The sequence below is a fragment of the Ctenocephalides felis genome, unplaced genomic scaffold, assembly GCF_003426905.1.
Source record: "Ctenocephalides felis isolate EL2017-DRISC unplaced genomic scaffold, ASM342690v1 CF-g0.4_SCAFFOLD_01157, whole genome shotgun sequence".
NCBI lineage: Eukaryota > Metazoa > Arthropoda > Insecta > Siphonaptera > Pulicidae > Ctenocephalides > Ctenocephalides felis.
In genome coordinates this window covers 653-16,984 of record NW_020537311.1, presented here as the reverse complement: position 1 = coordinate 16,984, position 16,332 = coordinate 653, and the positions used below count along the sequence as shown (strand labels likewise).

The window sequence follows — 16,332 nt, the reverse complement described above, 5'->3', positions numbered from 1 at the left end:
TATTATTAAATATTTCAATATGCGTTTTTCACTATCATTATCCGCAAAATACAAATCTATTGTCAGTAAATATCATTCATATTATAAATACCGATATTAGTTCAACGTCTACTTTCATTTACAATATAACTAAGCTTAAGTTTCTTATATAAGTGGTGTATAGTATTAGACTTTAAAATCTATTGTAAGTTATATCGTTATAAAAGTAGAGTAATGGCTGTAGAAAATATTTCAAACTAATTCCCTGATACACAATTCCACAAATTGCATCTTGAGCCGTAAAAAAATTTGTGCATTTGACGATAAATGCTTGGAACAGAATAATAAACAAATAAATACTTGTGCGTTCACATTTAAACGATTTATAACACTCGTACATTTGCGATATGATATTTCAATTATTGCACGTTTCAGTCATAAATAATATCGAACAATTGGTTTGTTGTCGGTAGATATATAGTTATAATTTTCTCTTAATCTCTTAATAATATACGTTATCAAGCAGCTTTTATTTTGGACATCACAAACAATCCTATTCAATCTAATTAATAATCTTAACACAATTGTAAATGTTAAACATTTAAAATTGTTTATAATATATATTTTGATATTTTAATATATTTAATATATTAAGATTTTCTTTATTATACTATAATATATCTATTTATATATATTTATTTATTTATATAATAAATATCAACGGATAAACTTACTACGATCAGTAATGTTCGCAACTAGAGGTGTTCCTCGGTTGCGATGGGCGCCCGAGGGCTGTGGCACGTGGCGATCGCCGAGCGAACCGGAGTTATTGGCTGCATGTTCTTCGAGTTGCTCTCGCGCAGGGCGAGCTGGTAAGCCACTTCGAAGGCCTGGCCGAGAGTTAGAATGATCTCCGTGGCCTGGTCCTGAAATACATAAATCACAAATACCATATAGAGGCTTTACAGATGCATCACAAGTTATAAGGTATGTAATTTCTTTTAAGGAGTTATATAGGTAGGATGTTCTAAAAATTGATCTTTTTAAATTTTATTTTCTGAATATACATAAATTTAAGAATATACACAAAAATTTCATATCATTCTGGTAAATATATTCGAGGTTACACGCAAATTTGAAAAGAAAAACACGGTTGAGACGGAAGAAAGTAGTTGGTGTTTGGGCGAAAAAATTTAAAAAACTACATGAAACCCATAGATAACAAGTATAAATAGATAGCAAACCGGCCCGCTTTTCGATTATTTTGACTTTAATTTTCCGCTCCTGCTATAGAGGCGCGACGAGTGTAGCATGAAAATTTACCCCTAGGTTCAATTCTAGATAAATCCAAATCCCTAGGTTTAATTCTAAGATAAATTTATATATAATATTGTTACAATAAATCTGAAATTTTAATATATCAAATGATAACAAAACATACTCATAAAAAATATATTTTCATATATATTAAAAACATTTTTAAAAATGAAATAAAATTAATATTTAAGCAATAATAAATATAAATAATAAAATATATCAATAAAAGATATTTACATAATTTAAATAAAATACAATTATTAATAAATAGACAAGATTTTCTAACATTCGCAGAAAAATGTACGGGTTTTTTCTGCCTCAGTCGAGTTTTATTGGCCTTGAGACTTTTCTTGTACTTTTCGAGAGCTACTTTTTCATGGGGTCCAATTCATTTTCATTTATATATTTTCCTGAGAGAAATCGTTTCACAGTATTGCACCAGTTATTAACAACAAACAATATAAAGAATTCAGAAAATTGAACATCTCCGACCCTTATTCTTCCAAAAAATCTGCAATGGATCTTGATTAAAATTTTGTGCTACATAAATAATAAAATTCTGGAATCACTTTCTTTTTGTTTCAAACGTGCCTCAAATCCTCTATAGCTTTACAGCACAGTTTCTTAACGCATGCGGCTTTTGTTAGTACCCTGCTAGAATTTTTATCTTTACGAACTGTATTTAATTCAACATTTTTTTGACAGTGTGGTACGTGACACTTCGCCATATTGAAAATTATTATTAATTCTTTTGTTTTTCTGAAGTATTCGTTCGTAATCGGTCGTTATCGAGTAGCACCGTACAATAGTCCTGCAGGTTTGATGTACGCGTTGGCCGAAAAACGACGTTAGTTTTGAATTTGGGAACAGTAAAACCCTCTATCGCAGGAGCGGAATACTAATACGATAAAAAGGTCATTTGTTCTATGTTTGCCCCCCATGATGAAACCTTAGTTACACGTGAATTGACTGTTTAGTATTGCATTCCAAATTTTATAACCGTGTTTAAATCAATTTCCGAATATGTGAAATGTAAAAATTTTTCCGACCGGTTTGAAAACTGAGAAAAACGATGCATACATTAACCACCGGCATATTTAATAAAGGATTGGAATCACTATTGATTTATATGAAGGCAAGATAATTTACAATTTGAGCTCAATAGGCATTCATATGCCGAAAAAAAGATACTCAGCGCGAGATAATTTCAGATCATCGAGCGCGATAGAGCACCTGAGTTGAAAGAATGGCTCGCAGGCGACATCAGCTCGAGTTATTAGAAATTTCCAATTCGGTGGAGGGTCTCTTATATGGCTCTGGAACAAATGATTCCATGAAAGATAAAAAAAAACATTTTTTTTATCCCATGTAATTTGCTTTCCAAACGTTTTTCTCGAAATGATGTTTTCAAAATCGGTGACCAACATAACTCGAAAACGGCTAATCCGATTGGACTCAAATTAGATTACTAGTAACATAGTGTTTCAATTAAAGAGGAACGATAAAAACATATTCACTAAGGAAAAATGCAACCGATTACAAAAACCATTCCATTTTGTCCATACAGTATGACAAAAATGACATGTAGTGTAAGGACACATACTGAGATGTTAATTTTTAAGAAGGCAGTTCACAAATAAATTGTTTGATCCTATTTGCGACATTATCACATATAGACCAAGAGCCCGTGGGCGGATGACAGTATGTATTTTACGACACCTGAGATTTTGTGCATCGATTCCTCTATACCTTTCCTACATGAAATGGGGACTTACTAAGCCCAAAGTGGCGGACACAGCTACTGCGCAGCTGGTAAAGGTACCTTTTTTTCGCCCATATCCGAACCATTTTACGACGGTTGCCGTTTCGAAAATTTGAAAATATAATATTATTGCTATCGTAAAATACCAATGGCAGACGATTATCGCGCGGTTAACATGGTGGCAGACGATTTTGAAAATGCAGAAAAAAATTTTTTTTGAATGTATTTTACGATGTCTGCCATTTACATATTTTATTCCTTATAGTATCAAAACCTTATATTTATCACGGCAGACGTGTACCTGGTGGACCAACATCAGCAGAGTTAAAAAACTCAGCTACCATTTGGCCTGATAGTATGCATAAATCTCCATGTTTTATACCGATATAAGCAATTCTTTCATAATGATAATAGAAATTAATATTTGTTAGTTTATATGTGACATTTAATAATGTTGATGAGCGGAAAAAAGATTTTTTACGCTAAATTCGTAAAGATTAAAGTATACAAACGATAACAACAATTATTGTAATATTTATTCTATTTTTTTTATTTATTTTAGTCTAATTTCAAAATATTGTATAAAAATAAAGTTATACAATATTATATATATATATATATATATATATATATATACTTTCTTTATTTATTATAATCTCGGAGCCATATCTCGCTTTTGATGATTCCTTATCATCCGCTGAATCAGATTCTATAAAATAATAAATCAGATGTAAAATAAAAATTATTTGAAAATCCAACTGAAGATGTTTGATAAAGACGAGATTCTCCGACCATACTTGAAAAATTAAGCTGAATAGTATTAAAAAGATATTGTATGTGGGTTCTTTATTAAGTGTAGCAAACATTTGTTGAAGATCGATTTTTTTCAGAGAATTGTAAGGTCTTTTTTTTGTTAAAGAAGGCTGGATTGAAATCAGAACCAGTAAAAGCATGACAACAAATTGAAATTCTGGCAAATAACTAACCAGTTCGCTTCGTGATGTTAATATATCTCTGGTTATTTTCAACCCCATTTAGCATCCAAATATTTGAATTACTATATTTCTTAGTTATGTCATATTACCAATTCATATTACCAATATTATACTGATATTTTGCAGTATCGAAGGCTCTAATAGGAATATTGCAACGATATGCTCAGCGATGTTACGCGCGTGATTGATAATGTTTGTGTCAGGTTCTTCATGTGAAGTACAACAAAAATCTTCAACAACACACGATTGGACATTTGTGATTATCATTGTATAATTGACAGTCTCAGAAATTCAAATAAATTAACAAAATTTAAATAAAAAATATCGATCTTCAACAAGGGTTTGCTACACTCGGTTTAGCAAAAAAGAAAATTTAACAGGAAACCACCTAAGATATTTGCCAAATATATAATGCAAAAAGACCTAAATGACGTGGTTCTTGGACGGTACAAACTATTCATTAATAACTATAAAGTTTACAACGTCAATGAACAATTCAGCAGAAAAAATTCTAAATTTTGGTGCAAGTTCAATCTCGTGTTTTATCAACAATTTTTAAGGGCCCACTATAACTATATTAGGAATAATATCTATAACAAGCAACCAACATTGTTGGGCGCATTAAAGTATGATCGGAGAATCTCGTCTTTATCAAACATCTTCAGTTGGATTTTCAAATAATTTTTATTTTACATCTGATTTATTATTTTATAGAATCTGATTCAGCGGATGATAAGGAATCATCAAAAGCGAGATATGGCTCCGAGATTATAATAAATAAAGAAAGTATATATATATATATATATATATATATATATAATATTGTATAACTTTATTTTTATACAATATTTTGAAATTAGACTAAAATAAATAAAAAAAATAGAATAAATATTACAATAATTGTTGTTATCGTTTGTATACTTTAATCTTTACGAATTTAGCGTAAAAAATCTTTTTTCCGCTCATCAACATTATTAAATGTCACATATAAACTAACAAATATTAATTTCTATTATCATTATGAAAGAATTGCTTATATCGGTATAAAACATGGAGATTTATGCATACTATCAGGCCAAATGGTAGCTGAGTTTTTTAACTCTGCTGATGTTGGTCCACCAGGTACACGTCTGCCGTGATAAATATAAGGTTTTGATACTATAAGGAATAAAATATGTAAATGGCAGACATCGTAAAATACATTCAAAAAAATTTTTTTTCTGCATTTTCAAAATCGTCTGCACCATGTTAACCGCGCGATAATCGTCTGCCATTGGTATTTTACGATAGTAATAATATTATATTTTCAAATTTTCGAAACGGCAACCGTCGTAAAATGGTTCGGATATGGGCGAAAAAAAGGTACCTTTACCAGCTGCGCAGTAGCTGTGTCCGCCACTTTGGGCTTAGTCAGTCCCCATTTCATGTAGGATAGGTATAGAGGAATCGATGCACAAAATCTCAGGTGTCGTAAAATACATACTGTCATCCGCCCACGGGCTCTTGGACTAATAATGCATGGCCCCAAAGGAAGCAAATCACTTTGTACATCGAAATCAACTTTCGCCGGGCTCAACACGGAAAAATAAGATTTTGCAACAAATGCAAGTCTCTTCTTTTTACCAGTGGATCATTTGGTCTGATTTTAGAAGTAATTAGATTTAGTGTGATTAAAGTTAAAAGCCTTTGACAAGTTTCAATTTTCCTTGTTTTTTTCTTGTCGTTACTCAGCCTCGAATGAACTACCATTTATTCTTGCAAAATAGTACTATGTCATTTTGTCTATTGTATAACTACGTCATTTTGTCCAAAAGTGAACAAAAATGAATAAATAATCAAAATTACATCAAACATCTGATAACAGCAATAAAATTGATGAAATCACTAGTACTAGCATAAGTTCTTTGATTTTAATAAAAATTATTACAAATATCAATATATACGACCAAAAAATCCAAATAAATTTTTGAAAGCAAGATTTACGTTTGAACTGATTACTGCGATAAGACTCTGACGCTCAACATCTGACAGGATTGTAATTATGGCTTTCTTCGTGTTACACAGTCGCGAAAATGTTACTAAAATTAACCAATATTTAAATAAAGCTACTGTGTCATTTTGTTCACACATGGCATTTTGTCCGTATTTTCTCTATTTATAAAATTAAGAAATTGCTGTTATTGTTTTAAAGCACCAAAAGACAATGTGTCCGAATATTATTTTTAAAATAATAAAAAAGATACATGTATTACACGAAATTACGTAAGTATCAAATGAAAATCTACAAAGCGTTATCTTTGAACTCGATACTTTTGTCTAGTTTTTTACACGAATTTATTTAAAGTATTTTTTAAAACTTACCATGCTATCCACATGAAAAACATGACAATAGTGCGTACGATTGTCCGAGTCTTTAGTAATGTAAGCGAAGTGTGACAAATCGTCAGCGTCTTGACAAGCGCAGTGGATGTTTCTGATAGCATGTTCGCAAATTATGGCCTGTAAAAAATAGACAGAAAATGTAAATTAGTATCGAAATTGTTAAGTTATTATAAAATTTTGCTCTTTTTACCGATATTTATTAATTCTGAAAATTTAGAACTTATTATTAGAGATATGTGGAAAAAAATATTCTTAAGTTGCTCTTATATATTTGTATCAACATTAAATGCCAAATATGAAAGCTTTATTTCTAAAAGCATCAATAATAAAATAAATCTGAAAATTTATAATAAAGTACATAAGTCATTATAAAATTCTTTACATATAATATCAAAATCGAGTAGTTTTAAAGACAAAGACAAAAAATTGTGTTAAAACATGATTTGACAATTAGTGCTAATTTGCCACTTTTTTCAAAGCAACTATATTACTGCATAAATAAATGTAGGAAATCGAATAGTAACAGTAATAGTTATAATAATAATAATGATTCTTACATCGGTTTGTGGGTTAATGAATTGCACCCCTCGGTGCGAAATGGCAAGCCTAACGGGCGGCGAGTTGTGAAGCCGCGTGTCGGGCGCGGCCGCTGATGCTTTTAGCTTCTGCATAGATTTACGCGTCGATTCCGTGCCGCGTAACTCTTTCACAAGCGTCGACCCCATATACTGAAATAATTGAAATGATTTATAGATACATTAGTATACTCGTTAGTAGTATATAAAAGTCATAAAAAGTACTATGATACATTATAAAATGTGCCTCATAAACACTCATTTTCTTCGAAAATATTACTTTATCTTTAGGTCTTTTTAATAAATTTGGAAAATGTAAATATTCTTACTAAATACTACGGGGCTGAAAATGGCTTAATTAATAAATAACATTTTATAATTTTATATAAATAGCATTAACTTCAAATAGTGCCAGTTAAAAGTTTCGAATACAAATTCAATTTTCTGAATATATTATTATGAAACATACATACATACATACATACATACATACATACATACATACATGCATACATACATACATACATACATACATACATGCATACATACAACATACATACATACATACATACATACATACATACATATACACAGGAGCTAACGTCACGTGACGCAACACGGACTGGGTTGAAGAAATGCTAACGCGGTACCGACCCAGTCTTCCTCGTGATCATATGCGGGGAAATGAGGAGAGGAGGTTTTTTAGTGGGTGGAAATCCCACACTACCGTCCATCATCTTTTAAACACACGCGTGTCTTTGAAAGATTTTTCCTTCTCTATATAAAAAAAAAAAAAAAAAAAAAAAAAAAAAAAAACATACATATACATACATACATACATATATATGAATAGCTTGACTAATAAAGTATAAATGTTATTTGGTATTTATATTTCTTTAAATCTATCTTTTACCAAAATAAACCAAGATGATCACAAAAATTAGAAAGATACTATATAGAGAATGCGGGGCAAAAAGGTCCAAATTAAACAATTATATCGTGAACACCAAACCAATTATATCATAACAAATAACACCTATCAAACAAACAACTATCTGACTATGTTCAGTAAAACTCCCAGCCAATTGTAGATAATCATTGAAAAATTGTGTTTTTTTGCTGTTTTTCAAAAATTTGTCACCTGGTCCTATTTACCCCATCGGCAGGGTGAAATAGGACGACCACGAGGCAAATAGGTCCACTATCTTATTTTCAATTTTAAATGGGTTTTACGAAATAATAGCCACATTATTCAATCAAAGCAAAATATAAATTTTATCGGTACATTTTTACAGAGATAACAATGTATATGACCTTGATCTGGTATCTGGTCCAAAAATACTCAGCAGCCGAGTTAGAATAACTATTAATTTAATTTATGCCTTGTAGAATTGCTAGTTTTAACTTAATTTTAATATTTTTTTATTTACTTTTTTTCATTATTTACAACTTTGCCAGGATAAAGGTTTAGTTGGTCCATTTTACCCCACCTACGTGCAAGCTTTTACAGAGGTTATTATACAAAAAAACTGTTGAATATAACTTAAAATTAACAATACATCTTATCAAACAATTAATTTCGCAAATAATTATATTCGGATATTGCAATCTAAACAAAAGCGCTCACAACCAAAAAAAACTAACAACAAAAGAAAATACTTTTGTTATGGATTTTCAAAGGTGGCCGTTTATCTCCCGATACTGATTTTGTAAGAATGGTGATGAATGGATATACATCTTATTCCCTTTACTTCCAAATATTGTTGGTAAAACAATTCCTAACTTGTTGAGATATCGGTGTTAGACCTTTCTACCCACTTAACCTGTTACTTTTATTCGATTATGAAATATAGATAGCTGTTCAAAATTCTTAAAAAATAAAGAAAACAAGAAAGCAATAATCATGCTAATGTTTAGTTGATTCTAAGAGTCTCTCTTACAATAAAAATATACATCAGTTTAATCGCTACGAGTGAAGCAATTTAACCCTTTCGGTACAAGCGACACTGCTGTATATATAGTTATTGAATTCAAATAGAGAAAATTCTACTTTTCGTTAGATTATTAGAATCTGTTAAACGATTATTATTGTGTTACAAAACTGTAATATTGAATTTATATATATATATATACTGAATATTGAAACAATACATATTATTACACATCAACTGCATTTAGAGTAACCCGGAATTAATAGATGCATTTAAAATTACATACATTAATCGTTACAACATAATTCCATATCCAGATATAATATTAAAAGCTCGCACATGCAATAATCATGTTATGCTCTATAAGTCACACTAATCAAATCAACACGAATCAAGCTAAAATCTTTGAAAAAACATGAATAGAATTTGTGGTTTATAAAAAAAATTGGTTAGCAACTATAATTGTTACTATGTGAGCTAATACCCCAGATGCAATAGTATTCGGAGATCATTCCACTGAAGGCCGTAAATTCACTTGACGCATTGCAGCGCGCGTAGATTAAAACCAATAAGCGTGAATCCATCAGGATTAATGGCAAACGGATTAACTATAGCTAGCTATTATCAATAAGCCATGAACCATTACCGATGTGAATGTCTACCGCAGTAACAATATACAACGTTATAGAGTAGACCCATATATGTCCGAATCACAAAACTTCATAGTACATCAGATTTACGACTGAAGTCAATCTTATTGTGAGAACTGACACATATTTATCGATGGTCATAGCGAATTAAATTCTGTCACTATCGAATTGTCTACACACCAGACTAGTTGATTAATTATTGTTATACTAGTAAAATCAATTAAAATTAATTATGCTGGAAATCTCAGTCACAAAACTGATTACCGTTAGCTTAAGAATAGATTTAAATATGGTTTGCAAGGTTTGAGCGGGGTTTGAGCTCTGATATTTAGCTCATGATTATTTTTATAAGACGTATTATTAATTTTAATTTAGATTCAACAGTTTTTTCTGTATATAACGCCCTCTATAAAAGCTTACACATGGTTTGGGCGAAAAGGACCAACTAACCCTTTACAATTAAAAATAAATTGCGTTACAATAGTAATTTTACAAGAGATATAAAATTAAAGAAAATAAATTAATAGTTATTTCAACTCTGCTTTTGAATATTTCAGACAAAGTGCCACTATGGTGTGTTCTTTGTAAAAATTGTGCCCATAAAATTTTTATTTCGGGTTCGTAGACATGAAGTAAAATTAGAAACGAGTGGTATATGGAATCGTGCCTCAAGGCAAATTGTTGGAACTTCCCGTACCACAACAAAATGTTCGAGGAATATTAAATGTTTTCAAGTAGATTATTAAAAATACTGTAACGTTTTCTAATATTTATAAGAATTATATAAACTGAATTACAAAGTTAAAATTATTCACTTAAAGTTTATAAGTGAGCTTTAGAACTTTAACCAAAATTAAATTTGAAATCTCAACTATTTTCGATATTCAAAAAAAAAAATTAAAAAAAAAAAATTAATTTTTTTTTCCAAAAGCAACTATTTCGTCAACACTACCAGAAAGTTTTTTGAATCATTCAAATCGGATGCTTATTTCTCCCAAAAACTGTCATTTTTTGTACATTTGGCCCTGTATCTTCTAAATGACTGGACCTGGCTTTGCTAAAAACTAATCAGCACATCTCCCTATCAATAAGAATCGAATGTTTTTCGAGCCATTCAAATCGGTTGATCCGTGCGCCCGAAAACGTGAACGAAAAATGCGGACACAAAACAGACACACACATACACATCAATTTTTTCTGAGGTATGCGAAAATGTTCAGAAACCTTCAAACGTGGAGAAATGCAAAAAATTTCATTTTCGATTTTCAGCCCATTACTATAACTACCATAAGGGAATTTAATAAGACATTCGATTTGTTTGCACCCTGGCTTCCCCTTTTTACCCCATGGGTGGAGACAAATAACACATTTAAAAAAAATGATGAAAAACTTATTTCCATTATTGGGAATTAACTGATTTTTTTGTCTGAACATAGTTCGATAGTTGTTTATTTAATACGTGTTATGTGTTGTGATGTTCTTACCATATGTAATAAATAATAATTAATAAACATTACTCGTTAGATTTTAGTTAGTTTAGTCGGGCCATTAAAAAAAAAAACAAAAAAACACCAATATGTATCTGAATAACCACAATTTACCGAACGTACAAGTTGTAATCTCTTGCTCAATAATTATATGCGAAAAGATGCATGCACGAAATATTCATTAAAAAATAATTAGTTTTTCTGCATATTTTAACATAATATTGCATATTAATTTGTCGTCAGATAATATCAGTTGAGTATTTATAAAATTAAAACGTTGAAAAAATTTGGGGTGCAACATTTTTTTATTAGAGCAGAGGGGCGCGATGCAAAAAAGGTTGGAAACCACTGTATTAGAGCATTATTTACGCACCATTTAGGGTACATTCACGGTTATATTCGACCCACTAAACATTGCAACTTATATATTGGAGTTGTCCTACTATAATCCAAACAACAAATGTAGATATGAAAATTATCAGCACGGATGTATCTTGCTTACCATATGACAAATTGGCGATATTATTTTACTACCATACACTTAATATAACATGATAAAAATAAAACTTCTTTACTCACAAATGCAGAATAAGCCACTGATCCGTTAAGCAAAGTGTACGGGGTATGTCTCCACTGTGTCCGCAAAGCGCTTGGCACTCCCAACAAAAGTTCTGATGGAGCACGAATCTCCAGTTCTTCTGCCGGCACCGGCGGCTGAGGAGCAGGACGCGATTTGCGATGACTGTGCCGTGAAAGTGTACTCGCTGGCACAGTCACGTTCGTCGTAACCAACTCCGAAGAAGTCGCAGGCCTGGTGGCATCCTCCTTAATCGTTCGAAGATTTGGAGCAGTGCTCGAAGAAGAAACGGTGCTCGTCGGTTGGTGATGATGTCCATTGTTTTTCTGCAGACACAAAAATCATTTTGATCGATTAAGGGACACAACTAGTGTAACCGCCTAAAATAAAGGTGATTTTTGGGAATTTATATTAAAAAAACTACATTATCAATCATTTCAAAATTTTAGGAATATATTTATACATGTATTAAAAATACATAGTAACATTTTTGAAGAAAAAAATTTAATATTTTTAAGTTATCGTCGATCTCCAACGGCGCGACAAAAAAAGCCCTTCACTGCTGCAGTGATTCCGGCCTTCTACATGAATGAAATTAAAAAAAAAATCTCGTTAAACTAGATAATATTGTCTGTAAAATGAACTATGATAAAGAAAAAAATCAAAAATTGACAAAATGACGGCGTTTTTTAAAAAAAAGTCGAATTTTACCCAAAATTTTGGTAGTTTTTAGACTGCCAAAATTCGATTTTTGATCCGATCAAAAAATCGATACTTCATTTTACGGAGAACTATATATAGAACATGTAAAAAAAATTTGATAGTGATCGAATCATTTGTTTTTGAGTAATCGCTGCAGCAAATTCGGAAAATGCTGTTTCGAGAAAAACGCGTTTAAAGATTAAGTGATCGTTATACTATATACTATATATATACTCTTTAAATGGCTGTAACTCAAAAACTATTTAAGATATCGATTTAAAATTTTGGTATGTTATTTTTAAAGGTATAACCTATCGAAATATGGAAGAATTGAAAATTCAATTTTTGAAAATTTCACACTAGTTGTACCCCTTAATAAGTAAAGTCACGTTTTGTAGTAAAGTATGCAAAGATCATTATCCATAATTACCATTTGTGAAAGCTCTTGAGCGATTTCATCCATATTGGGTCCAGGAGGAGATTGTGTTCCAGACAGCGAATGTAATATCCGCTTTCGGTGACCAGTTTTTGCGATATCTAGCACAGCCGAAAGTTCTACTTCCCACACGCGCCCTATCTGTAAACAACAAAATAAACCAATCAGCAATTTTAATTTTATGCGAAACATGAATTCAAGAAAATATACTCACTCGTTCCATATCCGTGTACATATGTTTCCTAAACGTCTCAGCGTACTCTCCTAGTTTTATTGACTCTAACCAATTCTGCACAGCCATAGATGTACCGTTGTTATTTTCACTACTACTATTAGATGTTATTTTGATTGGAGGTGTAGGCTTTGGCAATTCGCTCACAGCTTTCATAAGCACTGCGATTTCTTCAGGATCCACGACACCCATTTCAAAAAGGTCTGCTTCTGATAAAAGTCCATTCTACAACAGAATAATAATATTTTTGTATAAACTTCATCGAATAATAATATTTTTGTATAAACTTCATCGTTAAATATGTTAGAATTAAGCATCACTTACCATGAATTCAACATTATCAAATCCAGAATCTATAAAATTACTTTCATATTTTTCCATTCCTAATCCTCTAAGCCACATACCTAATGGAGCAGGCGAGTTTCCTATAAAAATTAAACACTGGTTAGTAATACTGGTAATTGAAAATTAAATCATGAGAAAGTACCTGAAGAGATAAGAGGTGAAGGCAACGGAGTGGTCGGTTGTGAACCGATACCCAGCCTGCTTTGGAATTCTTTTTCTAATTCTGTAACAAATACAGACTCTCGTACTAAACCAGTGCCAAAAGAGGCCATAATTTCTGAGATTTTATTCCATTCTTCTTGTTCATCAAATGGACTCAACACAGATACTGTACGGTCTCCTCGTTGCTGGTCATTGCTATTCGTCGGCGTATGAGAGCGCTTTGAAGATTGGTCACCTGATAGAAAAGAGATTCGAAAAATATTTCAATGCATATTTAACAAAGCATTTTACGATCGTGAACAGGCATGTATAAGATTTGCATTGAATAGTAACATAGAATAACAATGCTTAATATTTAATTAAGCATTAATTATTAAAAAGTTTATGCGCGTTTACCGATATGCATAAAAAAATAAAACTGAATCGAAACATTGAACTAAACAAAGCTGAAGTTGATGTTGTAACTTAATGAAATATATATGCGACCATTACATACTGCAATGAAGTATGAAGTGGTGAAATTGTAATTATTATATTTTATGTATGGTCAGAAATGTGCATGGAAAATGGAATAAAACATCGGTTCTATTTCTTGGTTTTCGATATTCCGAGGTAATGATTAATAGGAACAACTAGAGCATTTGCATTACGACGTTAGAACTGAAATTCTATAATATTACCTTTCCATCTTTTTCTCCACCGGAATGTTCAGATGAGTCATCAGCTGACGGTTGATTTTGCGTCACATGTGTATTTTCGTAAACATGTTTAAGTTTTCTTAAAGTTTTTGGTCGTTCAGCTGGTACTGGGCAACGACTGTCCAGCGCCATCGTCGAACCCTTAAACAGACCTGTAAGTCAAAAAAATATATATATTACTAGATGTTATTAGTAAAATTTGTTTTGAGTTTGAATTATGACTGAATAACTTTACTAACTTCATATATTTTAGTAGCAATACTAAAACGAAATCAGTCGAAAACAAGAGTATATACATATTGCAAATATGCTTATTAGATTATACAGTTGCTGGTTTAGTATAATCCAGGCGCAAATTATAGCAACACCTGGCCACTCTCACTAAAGAATTATATGATATGCTCATGTTTATGAGAGGTTTTAAAAATATACGATAGTAATAAATTGTTGCGTATAATTTGAAAAAGTACACAAATTATTCAATAGGCTTTATTTAAATGTTATCTTAATTTATATAACACATATAGCTTTAAGGGCAATTCTAAATAGGCGAGCCTATCTTCATATTGATAGTAATGAGGTGTCAAAATGCTATGTAGGTTCGACTTTATAAGTAAAACGCCTGATCGCACACTAAATACATAGCTTTTTGATAGCTCTTTACTACCAATTCATGCAAAATCCAAAGAACCAAAGATAGGTCCGTGACATAGCGTTTCCATAACATTTCTATTTTTTCCGAAAATAGGCCCTTTAATTAAGGTAGATTTGGCTTGTTTTGAAAAACTTGTTTAACAAAGTAATATAATTCCAAAGCATAGCTTATGCAGAACTAAGGAACCGATTATGTTACCCTCCAGTTTTACACATGAACTGCAACGTCACTCGTATGTTATGGAGCTGGGTCAGAAACACCCTGTTATCTAAGATCGTTTTTTGACATTTGTTCGGTTTCTAGGTTAGATTATTAGAAAATTTTATTAAGAATTAAACATGACAATGGAACTGACCTACTCTATACGCTGAAATTGCGAGTGCCAATCTTGTAATTCTTTTAGCCGATTTCATTGACAATAAATACTTTTGACAAACACAAAAAATATTTGATTTAATCAAAGTTTTAACAGATTAATATTTGACAGCAACTTTTTACTTATTACGTAATTTATTAACAATACTTGAAACCGCTTAAGATAACTGTATATTTCTATTGTTCAACCGCACGCAGCAATAATTTCAAGACGCAAGATGACAATAAAAGAAACCGCAAGGTATTTCTCTAACTTTGGTTACATTTACTTGAAAATAGATAAACGTACTTTAATACATTCATGTGCGTCTCATTAGCATATTATATCCTATGTAAATTTTTTGTTGGTGCGAATAATTCATCGGTTGTGCATCGAAATCGTGCTTCACATATTGACGAGAGCCACTGTGCGAATTTACACAATCTGAGATAGTGGGAGAGCTATAACTAATAAAATTGATATGGTAATTTATTAAAAAAAGAAACTGTAGGAAGTTTATTGTTCATGTATAAAATATAATAACCTTTTTTCATATTAATATTTGGTTAATAAAATATGACTACAATTTGGCTTCAAAACCAGTTAAATCGTTTGAACCGTTTGCATTTGAATCTTGTACCATTTACTACATTCAAAATTAGTTTCAAGTATTATTATTTTAAAAGTACATGAAGCAAATTGATAAGTTTAAAACGAAGTCTGCTTCTTAAGATCATAAGATCATAAGTAATGTTATGTTATTGAGGCTTGTACAAATCGATATAAAAGTTAAATTCAAAATAATGAATAAACCAAAAACGTTAGGAACTAGGAATATTCAATTAAATTTAATTGAAATTTGATGGACATCCATAAATACAATCAATAAAATGGATAAAATTTTGCACATTCACGGATAGAACACTTTTCTATATATTCTAGATAATCTAGTAATTTCTTGTGTAGTACCAATAGCATTTTAATTGCATTTGAATGAAAATAAAAATTTGACCATTTTCATTTTAGTGTAAATTTGTTCTTTTATTATTTTGGTTTCCTTTGACTTTTCATAAACTAAATACCAGTAACCGT

At 31.0% G+C, this 16,332-nt stretch overlaps 1 protein-coding gene across 1 annotated transcript; it reads right to left on the bottom strand.

The window, feature by feature from the left end:
* Positions 1-685: 685 nt before the first annotated feature.
* Positions 686-14,362, bottom strand: LOC113365623 (ankyrin repeat and sterile alpha motif domain-containing protein 1B-like). The gene is made up of 10 exons (XM_026607134.1): positions 14,213-14,362; positions 13,876-13,879; positions 13,513-13,767; positions 13,350-13,450; positions 13,008-13,250; positions 12,788-12,934; positions 11,658-11,981; positions 6,993-7,163; positions 6,415-6,552; positions 686-905 (listed from the first exon to the last, which is right to left on the bottom strand). The coding sequence occupies exons 1-10, from the start codon at positions 14,360-14,362 to the stop codon at positions 735-737; spliced, it is 1,704 nt and encodes a 567-aa protein (XP_026462919.1). The 3' UTR covers positions 686-734.
* Between the last annotated feature and the right edge of the window lie 1,970 nt (positions 14,363-16,332).